A 16,967-nucleotide genomic window follows, 5' to 3' on the forward strand; every position below is an offset into this window, starting at 1 on the left:
AGTGATTTCCTGTGTCCCTTGCTCTCAGTCTCTGATGTTGCTGTTGCCTTCTTCACCACGTCTCCTTCCCATGCTTCACCTTCCATATGATCTGATTTCCAGCTCAGCCATGATGGCTAGGTTCAAAGGCATGTCCCTGAAAACAAATTATTCAGTTTATATGCTTACTGTGGTATATGTGCACTAATGATGTGTGGAGGTAAAGTTTCATCTCAGTGAAGGATTGTCTTGGGCCTCTAGATCATCCATATTTCACTTAAATATTCCTTATTTTTAAAAAACTTCTCTCAGTCCTTTTTTCCAAAATCTGACAGCAGCACCAGATTTCTACTTTAGAATTCTTCAGGACTGTTATCACAAGTGAAACTTGAGTGCCTAGCAAGGAATCTTATTAACCTAATTTAATTTCAGGGAACCTTTTCATGGCTAGAACTGCTAGACAAAGGTATTAATTTCTAGACCAGGAGTTTGGATGTTGTTTGAATTACTATTTTCTTTGCCTTTCCTGTGCAAGGAGTGTCTTATGAATCTGCTTGTAGCTAGCTGTATCTAACATTGACTTTTGTCAACTTGCTCACTGTGCAGAAGCTTCAGATTAGTTTGGAGAACTATTAAACTGCTTTACTTTCCTTGTCATAATTGAACACATAAATTACCGGTTTCTGCTTTCCCATGAGAGAACAGCCCTAATGCACATCCTTCCTTCCAGTGTATGAATATTAAATCTCTAAGTTTCACTTTCAGCTAGTTCCTTACTGTACATAAAAAGCAGTCTGAATTGCATTTAATTGCTGGGTCTGGGATTACAGCCCACATAGGCCAAAAGACACACCTGAGATTGGGTAAACCCTAAATAACTCCTAAAAGCTGGGTCCCTCTTTTAGAGAAAACTGCCAGTATCTAACCAGCCTTTAGTAAGATTCTGTGTACACTGATACCTTGTGCCCTTTACCATCTGGTACTGGTTTAGGACACAAGCTATTTAACAGGCATTGAATTAGAATTCTGTCCCAAACTGTGTCATACCAGTTTTACTTGGTTTTCTGTACAAGTATTTATTTGTACCAAGACAGTGTATTAGGTCATTAACATTCTCCTTGTGCCAAAATTCTCTTTCTTTCCTGGTATACCTTAGTGGATCTCAGACTGTGCTCTGAGATCCACTATGACACTTTGTGCCCCTGCAGTATCACGTGCCTGCTGCAGTCCATTAACCCATACCTACGTGACTGGAATTGGCTTGCAGAATTTCAGAAAACAGTAACCTAACTCCTGCACCTTAATTTGCTGTTGGGCCTCTGCTTTTTCAATCAGGTTCCTGCCTTCCCCTCCACTTTCTAAACAAAGTCTGTGCTGTTTTACCTGATTCAGAAAGTACAACCCAGGAGAAAACCCCGCTTTCTTGCTGAAGGTTTGGAAGACCTTCATCTTTCTATCTCACCCACATGCTTAGGCTGCCCACGTGCTGCAAAGAGCCGTTAGAATTGAAAGATAATTTGTTTTCTGTTTTGAAAAAAGCAGAACTTTACCTCCACTCAGTAAATAAGTTTCTGAGCTTACTTTTTTTATTAAGCTGCTTTTCTTGCAAACACTTAGCAGAAATCTTCTGTTGCAAATTCTCTGCAAGTTTAGGACTTACATGAGGAACCAGGGTTTGTTCCTCCCACATCTCTTTAATGACAGTTAGCAGGCAGACCAGCCCACACACAACAACTCCGTGGTAAAAATTTGTTTGACCACTGTAGGACCTTGTGATCTGTAAATGAAAGATGGGGGAACCATCTGTCCCACTATTTTGTTCTGTCTACACTGTTTTTTTTTACAGCCTGGTTCATTCTCTCATCTGAGAATCACAGGGAGTCATTCAGCTACCTTTTATTTTTAGAAATTGATACACAGTTTTCCATAAAGATAGAGACTTAGGGAGGCTTAGCAAGATCTTTCTGGGAGTTCTCACCTTACTGCTGAGTTAAATAAACTGTTTTGCAGGCCCCAGAGGCACAGTGCTGCTTATGTATATTTGGATGAGATAATCACTAGTAAGAAAATATTTCATTTACCTCTGGAGCTTGAGATTTGCAGTGATCGAATGGTGTGCAACAGGAACCAACACATGCCAGTTGCTGGTAGCTCTGGAGCTCGTGGACATCCAGGACTCAGAGTCATTCTGCTGCTTGCTAGTGCATATTTGACTGTTCACATTTCTGAAAATTCTGTTTGGTGTTGCATCCCTCCACAGATTGATTGCTTAAATAATTTTGTGAACTGTATTTATAAGAGCTTGCCTAAAAATCTGGGAGACTATCAGCTGTTTCTCCGGCTCTCCAGTTCTGTATAACATCCCTTCTGAGCTGTGTGACATGCACCCTTATGGCCTCTCCTCCAGAGCCTCTGCAGAGCCTTGCAAGTACTTCCTTTTTGCTGGTATTTTGCCATGTCTAATACTGTCCATATCATGCCAACAGCAGTTTGCTACTGATTTCCTTTCTTTTCATTGAAGGGAACTGACTCAAGGGAAAATCACCCCTTTTCTTCTTTCATGGTAAGCTCTCCCCTGCTAGGCAGGCTTCAGGTGCTAACAGCCGTCCCTCTTCTGATCCATTAGAAACCAATCCAAAGCCACTGACATGAGCCATCCAGCTGTGGTTATAAATAGAGTACATGGTGTCAGTATCCTGAGGTATGCAAGACTCTGAAACTGGAGATATTTTTCCCTCTGTGTAGATCTCTGAACTGTCCATGTGCCTTCCCTAGTTGACATAAGTCAAAGTAATGCCAGGAAACCATTTTCCACCATGGATTCATACCCTGTCCCTGATAAAGTTATTAATACAGATGCAGCCTTTAGGTCATCACTTTTCTCTGATCATCACTTCTACCATGGGATTGTTTTCCTGAATACTTATAATTGTACATGAAGTATTTTCTATCAGTATGTAACCTGAAAATATTTTCTTGAGCATGGCTTCACTGGCTGTTCCTTCAACATCTGTGCTCAAGCTGGAAAGCCCTATAGGAAGTCTGCTAAACTTGTTGAAGAAATGAATTTAAAGCTGTGATCAGATATTGTTAGACATGCCCCATTTGTAACAATGTCCCATCTCTTCTTTAGTTCCCTTAATTTCTTCTCAGTAATGCTGTTCCAAAATGGCTTTGTCCTGAGTGAGCTTACCTTGTCTACCTGCATGACAGAGATTATGTAGCCCAAGAGATACCGATCTTCAAAAATTGTTGTTTTTTTAAAAACATCTTCATATCTGAAGACCCATAGTTAGTTTGGATGGGAAAAACTGCAAGAACTGTATCTTGTCATGTTGGTTGAAGGTTTCAGGTCTTACACACTTCTAACACCTCCAGGCCAGCCTTCATCAGACTTTTTCATCCTGCTGTTGAAATGGCAGGCATTTCAAGCAGTTGATTTTTGGATGAATAATAGATATCTTCAGCATTTCCTTTACCACACTGTGAAGCCTGTTCTTCTTTCCAGTTCGTCTAAGTGTAGGTCTGCCCCATCCTCCAGGTGAGAAAGGACAAACTGGAGGATACCTTTATTTTGAAAGGTTGGCCTCCTTCTCTCATGGGGCCAAGGGAGTTTTGGAGGGAGACCAAAGAATTCCGTAAAAGTTTCTGCCAGTTCAGTTCAGCCAGTTCTTAACACTGCTGGTAACACGTAGCTGCTGTTTCTTGCAGCTGGTGTAGCACACCCACCTCTTTCCTCTGACTTTCTCTTGTCTGCAGTCATACCCCTGCAGCCATGAGTGCCCAGCCATGCCTCCAAAACTGCATTACCTAAACTGGAAATGTTTAAATGTGCCCTCCTTCCCCTCCCTGCAATGACCTCCTAAGTTCCACGTAGAAGCCTTGAGTTTGCCTTTAAGAAAGCCTTCCTAGCACCTCCAGCTGGCTCTTCCTTAGATCATTTTTGCCTAGACCAAAAATCAAGGAAAAAGCCTTCCATCCATCTTCTCCAGCGCTGCTCTCGTATCATGCACTACAAGACCAACTTTAAAGAAGAACTGTAACTGGAAACAGAAATGGGAGGGCCTAGGAAGAGTTCCACACGTGCTGCCAGGCCTTACATGTAGTTGTCAGTTTTGCTGCATCTTCCTGGATGGCACTCAGCAGAGGCCCCCAACCAGCAACCACAGCAACAATTAACCCATCATCTCCTGACCAAACTTCTGTGGCTCTCAAAGTAAATTAGATCATCTGTACTCTTGCAGTCTGTGCTATGGATAAAGAGTAGGGTAGTTAGATATGTGAAGGATCTGCAGCTGTCCAGACAGAAGCCAGAAGGTTGTTAACTTTGTCCTTTTCCATCTCTCATAAATGAGGATATGCTAGGAGTATATGTGCATAGCACGTTCGGGGTGTCTCCCTTGTCCATCCTACCAGCATTTTCAGATGTCAGTGGACAGTCAGTCTAGTTACAAGTGGCTACCTCTCAGTCTGAGCTGACTTCCAGAAAATCAGCAGCTGAGGCATTCCAAAGGAAACAAGGGACTATCAGATCACCAGATTTCTTTGTGACTTTGTCACGGCCATCTCAAGAATACAGTGTCTGGTAAGCCATAAACTGTGGTTATTGTAATAAAGCTCCAAGTTGCTTCATTGTTGAATTGGTAGTGAAGGTTGGCTTTTTCAGTGGTTTTGCAAAGATGAAATTTCACTAGTCTCCATTTTGATGGAGCTAGAACTATTTTGCCTCCTTCAAACCAAAGTGTCATAGTAATTCAGATTGAAGGTGATGCCTGAATAGATCAATGACTATAAGCTGAGGGACAACTTTTTTCCAAGCTAGACATGAAAACCACACATATTTTTCATCCATGTTGATCCACATTCTTTGTACATGAATAACAGTCTTCTAATGGTCTGCCTGTCTGAGATGAAAACACAGTCAGATACATCACCAGTCCTGTCAGCAGAATCTGCAGCATTGCTTTGCATCTTGGTGGCCTCTGCAAGTAAAGGTTTGTGGCAAAGTGAAAACATCTTCAACCTTGAAATTGCAATGCTCTGATGTCAGTACTGGTTGGCTGTGTCACATGCACAGACCTGCTCTTTTAAAACATTCAGAGATCAGGGACAAGTCTTTACAGATGCCCTACACGCATTCTATCTTTTAACAGCACTATGTCTGTGCCGTGATATTTCCTGAAGTCTCTGGGGGACTGGAAGTTGGTTCCTCAAATTGTCTCTGGAATGTGATTTTGTCAGGAAATGCAATACTAAGAAGGCAGGGTGTATGGATTGCTAAGATCTGGACAAAGTTGCAAAGACCTGAGGGACTCAGCCTCTCAAAAATCATAGATATGCCATTTATCTTGCAAAGACCATGAGGCAGGGCTGTTCATCACCAACTGCCACCAAGCTCAGCATTATTGTTCCTGCTAATGGTGGGTCAGCTCTATCCAAGCCACATGAGTGTATTACCAGGTAACCTGGTGCCAAACTCTGCTATAGCATCCTACCACAGTCAAGCCTGAAGGTTATTGCGCCCAAGTTCACACACACAGAGGACTTCTTAAGATTTTTTTAGACTCACAACAGAGCTTCACTTTTCCATTCCTCTAAATTAATTGGTTTGCTGGGTGACACAATTTTGCTGCCTAAATTTTGTAGTTGGTTTTGCAGTAGCAGGAATAATGGTTTGCTTCCATCGCTTTGTGGCATATCCTTCTAAAAAGCCTTCATGCTACCAGTAGGATGGATTCTAGTTACAGCTTGTACTTGGATCATGTTTTCATTTGAATATTCAATAAAGGCAAGAGTTTGAGATACTACTACAGTAGCCTTAATTTGAGGCAGACTTCACAAGCCTGTCAATCCTTCAGCAGATAACTAAGTTATTTACATGCTTACATTTACAAGATATCCTCAACAGACTTATAAATAGAACATAAAGTGCATGAAAAATCTCAAAATGTCACTGCAGACCTAAAAGTTGCAATATAATTGAAAATCAGACAAGGTACACAGAATTTCAGCCCTCAATTGAAGTAACTGTTAGTTCAGGGAACCAGTTCTTTATGTTGTCCTACTGATGAGTGTTACTATTTTTAGATTTCTGGTTATCACTTTAAACAATTAGAGGGAGATTGTTAAGAGCACATATTAGAACTAGGCCTCCAAAGATTAACGGATTTCATTAATTCATTCATCCACCCTAGATGTGTACTGTTAAGTTTCCATAACATGTTTCCATAACAAGAAAAATATTCAGATCAGGTCTTTCCTTTCCAGTTTCAAAACCACAGATTTGAAATGCAGACAATTTTACTAACGATGTGGAAAGACAGAAGCACTGTCTGGGACATCTTCATCCCATTAGAGAGTGCAGAAAGAGAACAGAAAGCATTCTGTATTTATTCAGAGCTACACTGTCAATCATCATGAAATCTGCCCTTTTTTGAAGGGCCCAGAACCTAAAAAGATTCATCATTTGGGCAGTGACTAGTAAATAGAACTATATTCCCGTAATCTGGCACGACAGATTACAATTTAAATGCACATACAGGCACAGTAAATATAAATAAGGCTAATGAGGATTACAAAGATAACTAAATTCTTAAGTGTCATAATAATGACTTAAGTCTTGACAGGCTACTGCTTCGTTCCTTTTATCTTCAAGGATGCCTCAGGTAATATGGATGTCTCAGTGCAAGAGCTTCCAGGCAAGTAATGTATTCTTGAGTGTGTCATGCCTGCCACAACAGGGTTTATACCAGCAAACAGGATTGCCTTAAAGGCTAGAGAGAAAACAGAGAAGTTGAAAATTCCAGGTGTTTCAAGAAAATGAAAGAAAACACCCAAACTCCTTACTGCTATTGAAAAAGACTACAATAAAGCATGCCTGAAAATAAACATACTAACCAGTAGTGATCCATAATAATCTTACAGAAGAGCATATTTGGGATATTCACACTAGTGCTTTCAGGCTTAGAATCTTCCAATAATTGCTTGCATCCTTCCAACCACTTGTGTAGGCTATGAGGGTGGCTGAAAAAGGGTTCTGTCCTGAGGTACCCACCCCAATCCACATGAAACACTGTCCTGAACAAAACCACAGTTTGACTAAACAGCAGCAGCAGGAGATTTAAAAAAATCCTAAAATCCAAGATAGCAGATGGTAAATCTCAAATTGCAGGCTTTAAGTAACAAGTATGTGCCTTGAAAGGAAAAGAAGCTTGCACCTAAAATTATACTGTGCTGTCTGCTTTCGGAGCAAAAGGACATTTTTGGACTTTGTTATTAAGATATACTTTCTTTCTTTGCACTTCATTTAATGTCAGTTTTTTTCTTAAGATGCTATTAAAGGGCACTTTATATTTGGCAATCTGGATAGCAGAGATGAGGACATGGCATTATTCCTTCATTTTGCCTGAATTTTTTAACTTTTTTAAGCTTTTAACAGTGCTTACAAAATAAGGGGGGAGGGGAGAGAATACATACACTTTAATCAGGTTTGGTTTAGACCACATAGAATAACACATTAGAAAAAAAAGGCAATTACTTAAAAATAGTTGTATTTATATTTCACAATCTGCTCAAATACTGTTTGTTTGTTGGGGTTTTTTTAGGTTTTTTTTTTATAAACTTTCTACAGGATGTTTTAAAACAAGTTCTTCACATTGCTTCAACTATGTACTTATGGAATTTGAAGGAAATAGTTCTGGTTGTTTTTACAGTTTAACACATATACAGTACCAAAAGGATGGTGGTTAGTCACATGCAGTCCATATGAGATTCTAACATAACATTTAGTGAATTTTCTGATGTTGACCACCCCTTTGATGCTGAAGGTAATGCATCTGTGGAAAGCAAGGACTGTAGATTTGGGTTACTGCTCTCTGCATCTTCCAGTTTTTCAGTGTTGTCCTCCCAATTAATGTGGAATCTTGTGACTCTGGGATTAGATGCCAAAATATTCCTTTGAAGCTGGGAAAGAAGAAGATATATGGATTGTAATGTGTACATCTAAAACTGGAGTTCATATGCATTTAGATTTTTTAGTCCCTATAGCCTTGTTTGCATAACAATTTGCTTAACAAGGGAATTCACATCAATGTGAACCTATACTACCTATGGATCGGAAATGTGCTGACAGTTCACCACTTATTATTTTCCCTAATACTCTCCTCAGCAAAATAACCACTTTCTCAAGAGTGTTTTAACTGCTCCACAAGGTCAAGGGCTGTGAAAGAGATCCACAAGTAAAGTGCAAGTGTTTATTATTTTATCCAGCTTTTAGTAAAGCAAGTAACTTCTGCCCCCACAAGGATTTTGCAAACCACAGTACTTCATCAAATTTTGCACCAACTTTATGGTATTTGCAATAGCTATCAATTCCATCAACTTCTCATCTTCATTTAGAAATACAACCTTATCCTTAAACTACCAAGCTTTAGACTGATTTCACTAACAGGATTTATTGACTAAAGTTTTAAAATAAAAACATTTATATTTGGAAAATGCTAACACTGTGGCAGTGCACATGATTAGTCATTTATCTTATTCTCATGGCTGGCCTTCATTTCCTTTTGAAAACATGTTGCATTTGTTTATGTATCCAGAAAAAAAAAAAAGCTGATTTTCTCCTTATTTTGAAAAGGGGTGAAAGTTTATATATTCTTACCTGGAGGATGGCAACTTAGAGCCAGTGGACACACACTATGGTATTTCAGACTGATCACAGGAAAGGTTTGCTTTGTCAATATTATTCTCCAGGAAAGTGTACTCTTATTAAGTATTTCCTGACGCCTTATGCAAACTAAAGAGGCTCTTTTTTTAGAACCTAGTAGTAATTATTACCCAATAATTAATCAATCACTTTAATAACCTTCTACTTGTGCATTTCCATTTTTTCCCCAAGTCACATATACAAACGTATGATCACTTTTGCTGTTCTCTTCCATAGCTAGCTTTGCTGCTTTTATATAAACAGAGAATGAAGATAAGTAGTTCTAGGCATTCTAAATTCAAGTGCTTAAAGAGAGTCACCATTTTGGCATTGGCAAATATTGGCATATCCAAAGTTTAAGAATCCTCAACCTTCACTGTAGTTTTCAGTAATTTTTTAGTATACGATCACTGAAAAAATTAAGCACAGAAAAACATACTATTTCATTTAATCTTTTAATTCTAGTCCTGGTTTAATTATTACCATGAAGGACATATTTTTTAATAACTTTATCTGTATACTTCCTTTGTCAAATTAGACATTTGTCAGATAATCATCCAACCAGGCTACCCATGTTCTCTCATTTTACACCTAATTTGTTCCTCAGTTTGTTTGTTTGTTAAAGTTTTGCAGAAACTGTAGCTCTGACACTAGAACAGCTGAGTAACAACTGTAGTAAATTAATATCTACAACTTAGTTCCACGTTGATGGACTTAGAAAAAAACATTGTTTTTCTGAAGAACAGAGCCATTTTGTAAACAGTGGAGCAGGTAGGAATAAATCCAATGGTTTATTTCACAGTCAGTGTGAAAGTACAGCCAAGTCTTCAGGATGGTGGAAATTTTTGATGGTTTCTCAGTATTACCTAAATTTATGACAGCTACATGGCACTCACAGTCTGTTCCTCCAAGTATTTTCCATTATTTCATGCCTCATTCCATGCACTTAACGAAACCATTTAGGTTTTTAAGAAACAAACCCAAACCCCTTTTCTATAAGCATACCTCTGATACATGACTAAAACAAAACATGCCTTACCTTAGAAAAATCTGGCTTTACCGGTGGATTCTCTCTCAGTTCTGTTTCAGTATATTCATTGTTTACATAGTAGCCGACTCTAATAAATTCTTGACCTCGGTACGTGCATGTAATTAGCACAACTGTTACACCTACTGCATCTGCATCTGGAATAAGCCCTGGGTTAGGTGCATCAGCCTAAATGTGAAAGGGAAAGATAAATTAAAATTGATATCACATGCCTACCTAGCAGGGGAATCTCAAGTAGTTTGTTTCACTAAGTAGTGACTATATTTTAAACTGTTCAAGTTAATCAGAAAATATACTGCTTTCACAACATCAATCCCAGATTTAGAACATCATCCTCTAACAACAGAATTGGAATACAGGAAAATTGGTTGCTGACATTTCTCATGGGCAACTGGCCAGGTTTGACCCAAAACTCCTTTTAAATATATGATCAGCTGAACCATTGTTCACACAGGGGTACCAACATCACTCCAGTTCTACAGTGCCACACTTCTCCAACCCATTTTGGTAATCTAGTAGAGCAAGATTATTTTCTCATACACCCTCAAGGTTGAATTGGTCTGTATGTGTGCTCTTAACAAGACTATATCCTTAAAACTACAGACTGCAAATTATACTTCAGCGTGAAAAGGGATGGGCTATGGTTAGGTTTGAGCTGTTTCACAGACTTCTAGGGAAGGAATTAAGTACTTTCTCTAGCTTCATTCCTTATACCTATGTTCATTAAAATTTATGCAGTTAACTGCATCATCTCTCCAAGACACCTGACCATTCTCTACCAGTATGCAAACCTAATAAATATGCAACTGATACAATCTTCCTCAGTGTCCTTACTTACCACGGCTCTGCAGTTACTTATCAATAAAATTTGACTCATAAAATGTGGCTCACATCAGTCCCTTCAAATGCCTCCTAACTACCACATTTATTGATGAAATGTGATGCCTGATTCTGCTGCAGGATTTAAAGTAACAGCAATCCAGGCATAGTAAAACAGTTTCATATTTAAAATTCCACAGGAAGATCTGAAGTCAAAAGTGAACACCCATGTTGTGAGAACAAGCTGCTATTAGTAATGTGTGTTCAGATGGTTTGGGTGTAACAAACCTTGCCTAATGACAGAGGATGAATGGAATTAATTCCTGTTGTCCCTCTTGTTCATACTTTTCTGTAGTATCTATATGCTTCAGCATGGTGAAATTTGGGAGCTGCTGCTCATGCAGCATTGGCATCTACTCTTTGCTACTTCAATTCTAAACCTCCAAACCAGCCTATCTTTTTGTGAGAAGCTATAGGCACTTTGCAGAAGAATTAGATGAGTCACACCTCTCAGGTAGAAATACACCCAAGGGAGGAGAAGAAACCAGGCAATCAGGTAGAACTCCTCTTCCTCCAGCCCTGAAGGAAATAGAAAATGACTGAATGGCTTACAACTAGCATAGGAGAATGGAAAAGATGGCCAAGAAACAGAAAAAAATGCAGAAGCTTGAGGAAATCACAAGAACTGCCAATACAGATTAAATCATTACTTTAACTCAGCAGTCTTGTTCTAACAGTGCCCAGAACTATCTGATCACTGTAAATTCCACAGTAATGGGCAACAGAAGAACCATATTCTGTTTAACTCCCCATTAAACTCAACTCACATTCTAATGTAGAATCTTAAGTCTTCCAGGTTCCCACTGTCACTTTCTGTCTTGTAATATCCTATGACACAGTTCTGAACCCAAGGAAATACTCTGTTCTAATCCTACTTCTCTCTCAAGCATTGTTTTGCTGCATGAAAAAGACACTGAATACTGTTTACTGTTTCTCAAATTTTCAAATTCCCGGTTTTGTCAAACCCGTTAATTACTCAGGAGCCAAAGATCAGACACAGATGGCAGAAAAAAAAAGAGCTTGGTATGACCAAGTGATAAATAAGCATATTACTGGCAAACAGATATTTTGGTGGGCAGAGGCAGTAGATTAATTTTTGCACAAAAATCACTGTCTTAATATGCCACTTATGAATTACTTAAGAAATTTATGAAATCAGCCCGTATATTGCCTTGAATTATGTTTTTCTACGTGGTATTTATTCTCATTACTGCTGCAGAGTAGGTAGCAAAGGTTATATGTGCACTTAAGGACAATAAATTATTTATATACTTATATGCTCAAAAAAGTTTTTGTGATTTTATTACAAATTCCCAAGAGAATTGAGAAGGAATCAGGTTTCACTATGTGTATCTTGGGATTTAGAAACAAACAGGCCAAGCTGTGAGCCTTTACTATTGAAACCCTTATAAAGGTAACGTTTGGCGGTTTTAAAACAAAAAGCTGCTTTTGTAAGTCTGAAAAGCACAATAATTGTCCATCTTTCTGTAAGGCTGAATTCCCAACCTGTTTCACATCTTTTTTTCATCTAAGGCATTTTTATCATCCTTGGTAATCTATCTGTGTGGTACTCCATTTTAGTTGCTATTTCAGCCATTTTCCTATCTAGAAAAATCTACAACAGATTATCAGAAAATTTTATACTCCTCTGCAAAGGTCCTTTCCTTATGCTATTCCCCATCAACACAATCTCTTTTCTTTGTGTCACATGCCTCCTGCAGTCCTGTACTTTGCCCTATTCTTGCCTTCCCTTGCTTGTTTTCTCTGTATCCCAGGCTGCTTCAGCTTAGTGAATAAAATGGCTTCAGCCATCAGCAAAGGCTTCTTGCAGCACTTTGGGTTTTGGTGGTTTCCTGTGTACACATGTGCTGAGTCCTACCCTCACCTGAAATCCAGAGCCTTTGAAGCGTAATATAATCAGACTCAACTGTACTTCCATGAGAAATAAAAAGTATATTTTAATTGATGGAATCTTACAGTACCTACTCCAATCTAAGCAAAATCTCTACCCATCTCCTCCTCATTTATCTGTAGTGTAATTTATAGCCATGATACAATTGCTGAGTCCATTACACAGAAACTGCAAGACTAGTAAATTTAATTTGAGACCTGCCTAATCACGCAGCCAAAACGTGCCATTTTAGGCACCTGCTTCTTGCTCCTTCCCATCACCATCAACAAGGAATCTTCAGACCTTTGATTGAGAAAAGTGCATCTTCAAATTAGAAATGTAAATGCCAGCTGATTTTCCACCATAAAAAAAACAAGGCAGCCCCTCTGAGAGCAATAGAGGATCACCTATTTCTGACCAATTAATGACATAAGCTATAATGGCTTGATAATGGAAAAACTGTTAATAAATGATGCATTTGTTACACATCTGCTTTATTTGTAGTGTGGAAAAATTAGGCCTGGCTCCAAAACCAAACAGAAATGTTTCAACACTGATTAGGGTGTATGTGATTGATAAATGCTGCAACCTCCAGTCTAATCCTATTCCTTAAGCCTGTTCTTTAAGGAAAAAAAAACAAAACAAAAAGGCTCAGAATATAAAACCAAAGAAACACCCCCAAAATGCCAAATAAACTACCTTTCCTGGAACTTACACGATTATCAGGATTTCCTCACAAATGTTGGTATTATTTTAAACCAGTTGCAGTAACCATGAGAAATAAGGGAGTGAGCACTTCATTAGCACTTTGGGGTTCTTCAATGCTCATACTTCAGCATGCATTTGCCATTAGTTAAGTGAATTTGTAGTATTTGGGAAACTAGCAGAGCTCTTATACAGTAAGACATAATCAGTTTCTATCTGACTTTTTATCCAATAGATTATGCTGTCAGTTAACAAAAAATAATCTAGTATTTCATAGAGAAAATGTGTTCGTTTTAATACAAACTATAGTTTTGACTAAATAAACAAAAACACCCCATCACCACAAAAGAAGTTATCCCAAACAAAAGAAAGCTTCTGTAAGAATTCAGGCAAGTCCACTTCAGGTTTTCCCCCATTTCTCACAGAATTAAAATAGAAACAAGTCTAGGCCAGTAAGCCGTCTTAGTGTTGCTCTTTCCCCGTTTTCTTTTCCTTTGTTATTCCTTATTAACTTTTGACATTAACAGCAGTATTTATAGGACTGTCACATGTTCTAGACTTTTTGTCTTGACCTACACACTTGTGTCTTAAATACCTCCCATTTACCACTGAATTTCTATCTTTATTGTAGAAATCAGTGTATTTTTTTATGATTTAGCATGCTTGGCCAAACATCATAGTTGACCATGTTCTGCCAAACGGAAACAAATGTCTTGATTATTCTGGCTGAGTTTTACAATTTGTTGGCCTGATCCTCTGAAGGTGTTGTCTACATTAACCTAGTGCTCCTGATTGTCTGAAACTGCCACCAGCAGCAGAAGAGGTGAGCCTGATGGTGCTGGCGTAAACCAGCACTGTTGATTATGAACCAGACTGGTTAAAATTATCAGCAGCTATGGGAACTGTGCTTTAATCAGTTATTATTGATACCACAAATAAAAAATATAACCAAGAAATATCGGGGCAAGAAGTACATGCTCAAGAACAGACTTTAAAGGAAGGTATATTATACCTGACGGGCTCACTGCAATATTTTTTACCATTATTTTTCAAGTGCCTCTTAGTTTGATACGGTTATCCCTAATCAAATTAACACAACTTTTAGAAGGGTTAAATCAAACTTACCTGAAATACAAACATGTGTCTGCCTGCAGGAACAGGTCCAACTAAAACAGAGTCTAACACCTGATCATACTCTTCACTTTCAGCTGAACCCACATAAATTATTTTCCATTCCAAATCTACATAAAAAAAGAAAAGAAAGAAAAAACCACAACATTTATTTATCATTACAGTTAGGGGGGTCTTCCACTCTTGCCTATCTACAGTTTTGCATAGCCTAAAATTACCTATTTGGCCATGAGCCTAAAATAACAAGGACCCATCTTCATCAGAAAAATTTACTGATGCCTGACCCTGTGCTCATGAACCAGATCATCCCACTTTCTCTCTCCAGTCAGTTGTATCACAGGAATCCCTCTATTTTCACAGTTAGGTTAATTTTCAAAATTTATACAGAAAGTAGGGCCCTTTCATTAATTGGGAGCTGTGTTGAGCATCTTCTCAAAGTCTGTCAGAATGGCTGCAGCAGAGGGATGATGCCTATAAATCATTACATCCTTGAATACAGACTAACCTCCCAAAACTAAAATTCCCACCTTGCACATACACACCTCACAGCTTAAATTACACAGATCATGGAAAGTAGTTAATTGAGTAAGTCACCTACTGAGTAAGCTCCAGGCATACTAACTGTATGCCCCCATTCCTTTATATGTCACTTGTGTTACCTGGGAAGTACATAAAGTTTTGACAGCATGACTAGACCATAATCTTAAAGATAGTGATGCTTGGATCTTATCTACACCCTGAAATGGAATTATAGACCAATAAAAAGAAAAAAAAAAGTCAGTGTAGAATTTTGCTTCTTAAAGCCATGCACTAAACCCCAAAACTTATTACAATTCAGTGTTTTCTAACTCAGTCTCTTCCCCACAGATGTTTTAAAGTTGAAACTGCAAATGAACCCAAATTAGCTCTTCCTGGGTCAGCTTTTCACCTTCCCTTTTTAATTCAAAAAACAGTAAAACTAGTCTTGCAAGACAGATTTTGGGGTTATTAAAACAAGAGGGGGAAAAAAAGAGACCACCATTACAAAAAACTATAACTAACACTTCTTAATTAAGCTGTTGTTTCAGAACTGTACCTTAAAACTTACATGGTGTATTTCTTTTTTCCCCCCTTGTGAACAATGCCCTGATGGCCTTTGCAAAAGCACAAACCTGTAAGCCATTACATTAACTTGATTAGTACACTTGCAAATCCAAAGGTCTGCCTCGTGGTTTCTGGATGCAGGAATGGAATTTAAGCACAGAAAAAAAAATTAGCACTTGAAACAGAACTTGACTGCTTTAAGATTGCAACCCTCTTTCCTCATTAGTGAATTCTTCTTGCTTACTTTGTTTACCATTACTGCAGGTTTTACTATCATAATAAACAGGGCCTGGGAAGGGATTTTACTCCTCTGTACAACACAGCAGTTTCCTAGATATTGTATCAGAGGTTTTATTTACCTTTTAAGCATGAAGTGCTAGCTGTTGCCAGTATTGCAAGGTACTCATCCAGGATAATTAAGGAACTTTCTTGTCTGCATCTGAGGACAAATTAGTACTTACAAGAAGTGAGGACTTTTAGGCTAAGCTGCTTAAGACTATCACACCGTCCTGTGCCATTATTCTAGGAGAACAGTATAAAACTTGTCCTAAACAACTCATAGTATTTAGTACTAAACCTAAACTTTGAAAAAATAAATTTTAAATGTTATTTGAGTAGGTTGATATAGAATATCCACTTTAAGAATGAGGGCTGGAGTTTATGGATTTAATTTTAGGATCAGTGTTGCTGAGCATGGGCTGAAAACAGCACAGTAAACACATGTATTACACAGAAAAGCTGAGGCAATGACTTTTTATCAAGTATACAACGGCTGTGTTTAATCTTATTTTTAAATGTGAAAGACAGCAGTGCTCATCCTTAATTTATCCTGTAGTCTTAGCTTGCATGTTGGTGAGGGAAGGGAGCTGAGAATTCTGTATTGGACCTTCTATAATTCTTCTCATTACAAGTGTCCAGGATTAACTTTTAACATAAATCCTGAGCGTGAGGAGCACATCACATACAGCTGTGCACAATAGAAAGGAAAAGCCTAACATATTTTACAGAGCCCTTGTCACGGGCACTGCCACCTGCCATAGCAGTAGCCACGGAGGGAGTGCAATGCTGCCCCTCGGATGGGGCAGGCTGACCGAGGCACGGAGCACAGCTCCAGCTGCTGCGTCGGTCAGTTGCAAGAAGGCAGGAGACGTGCTGCGGAGGCCTAGAGGAAACCCTGGCTCGGGCGAGACTTCCTCTGAAGTTCCCGCCACGGCGGCCGTCCCTCCCTCCCTGCCCGCGCTGTCACCATCCCGCCGGCACGCACGAGTACGCGCTGCTGCAGAGGCAGGCGGGGTGAGGCGACTTAAACCGCGGCGATAGCGAGCCTGCCAGGGCACCTTAGCCAGGACAGCGCGCAACTCCCCCTCTCCTCAGCCATGCCCTCGCCCCTCCGCCCGCGGAGCTCTCTGGCGAGCAGGCGGCGCTGGGCTCCGCCGAGTGCCGGCCAGGCAGTGTCCTCTCCCGCTCACAGGCAGTCCGGCCGGGCGGCCTCCTCCTGCTCCCGGGGCAGCAGCCGCTCCCCGGCCCGCCGGCGGGCGCCCGCGCCC

General features: G+C 39.4%; 2 protein-coding genes across 3 annotated transcripts in view; one reads left to right on the forward strand and one right to left on the reverse strand.

Moving 5' to 3' along the window:
* Positions 1 to 16,967, forward strand: part of MCM9 (minichromosome maintenance 9 homologous recombination repair factor) — a 48,060-nt gene that overhangs the window by 12,043 nt on the left and 19,050 nt on the right. The gene's annotated exons all lie outside the window — the stretch shown is intronic.
* Positions 7,513 to 16,967, reverse strand: part of ASF1A (anti-silencing function 1A histone chaperone) — a 10,837-nt gene continuing 1,382 nt past the window's right edge. Inside the window, exons 2-4 of the mRNA XM_039731560.1 lie at positions 14,332 to 14,447; positions 9,723 to 9,899; positions 7,513 to 7,941 (exon numbers count right to left, since the gene is read on the reverse strand). Coding sequence (XP_039587494.1) covers positions 7,729 to 7,941; positions 9,723 to 9,899; positions 14,332 to 14,447 — 506 coding nt within the window. The 3' untranslated portion in view covers positions 7,513 to 7,728. The remainder of the gene's footprint in view (positions 7,942 to 9,722; positions 9,900 to 14,331; positions 14,448 to 16,967) is intronic.

The sequence above is a fragment of the Passer montanus genome, unplaced genomic scaffold (assembly GCF_014805655.1).
Source record: "Passer montanus isolate IOZ18808 unplaced genomic scaffold, ASM1480565v1 scaffold79, whole genome shotgun sequence".
NCBI classification, from domain to species: Eukaryota; Metazoa; Chordata; class Aves; order Passeriformes; family Passeridae; genus Passer; species Passer montanus.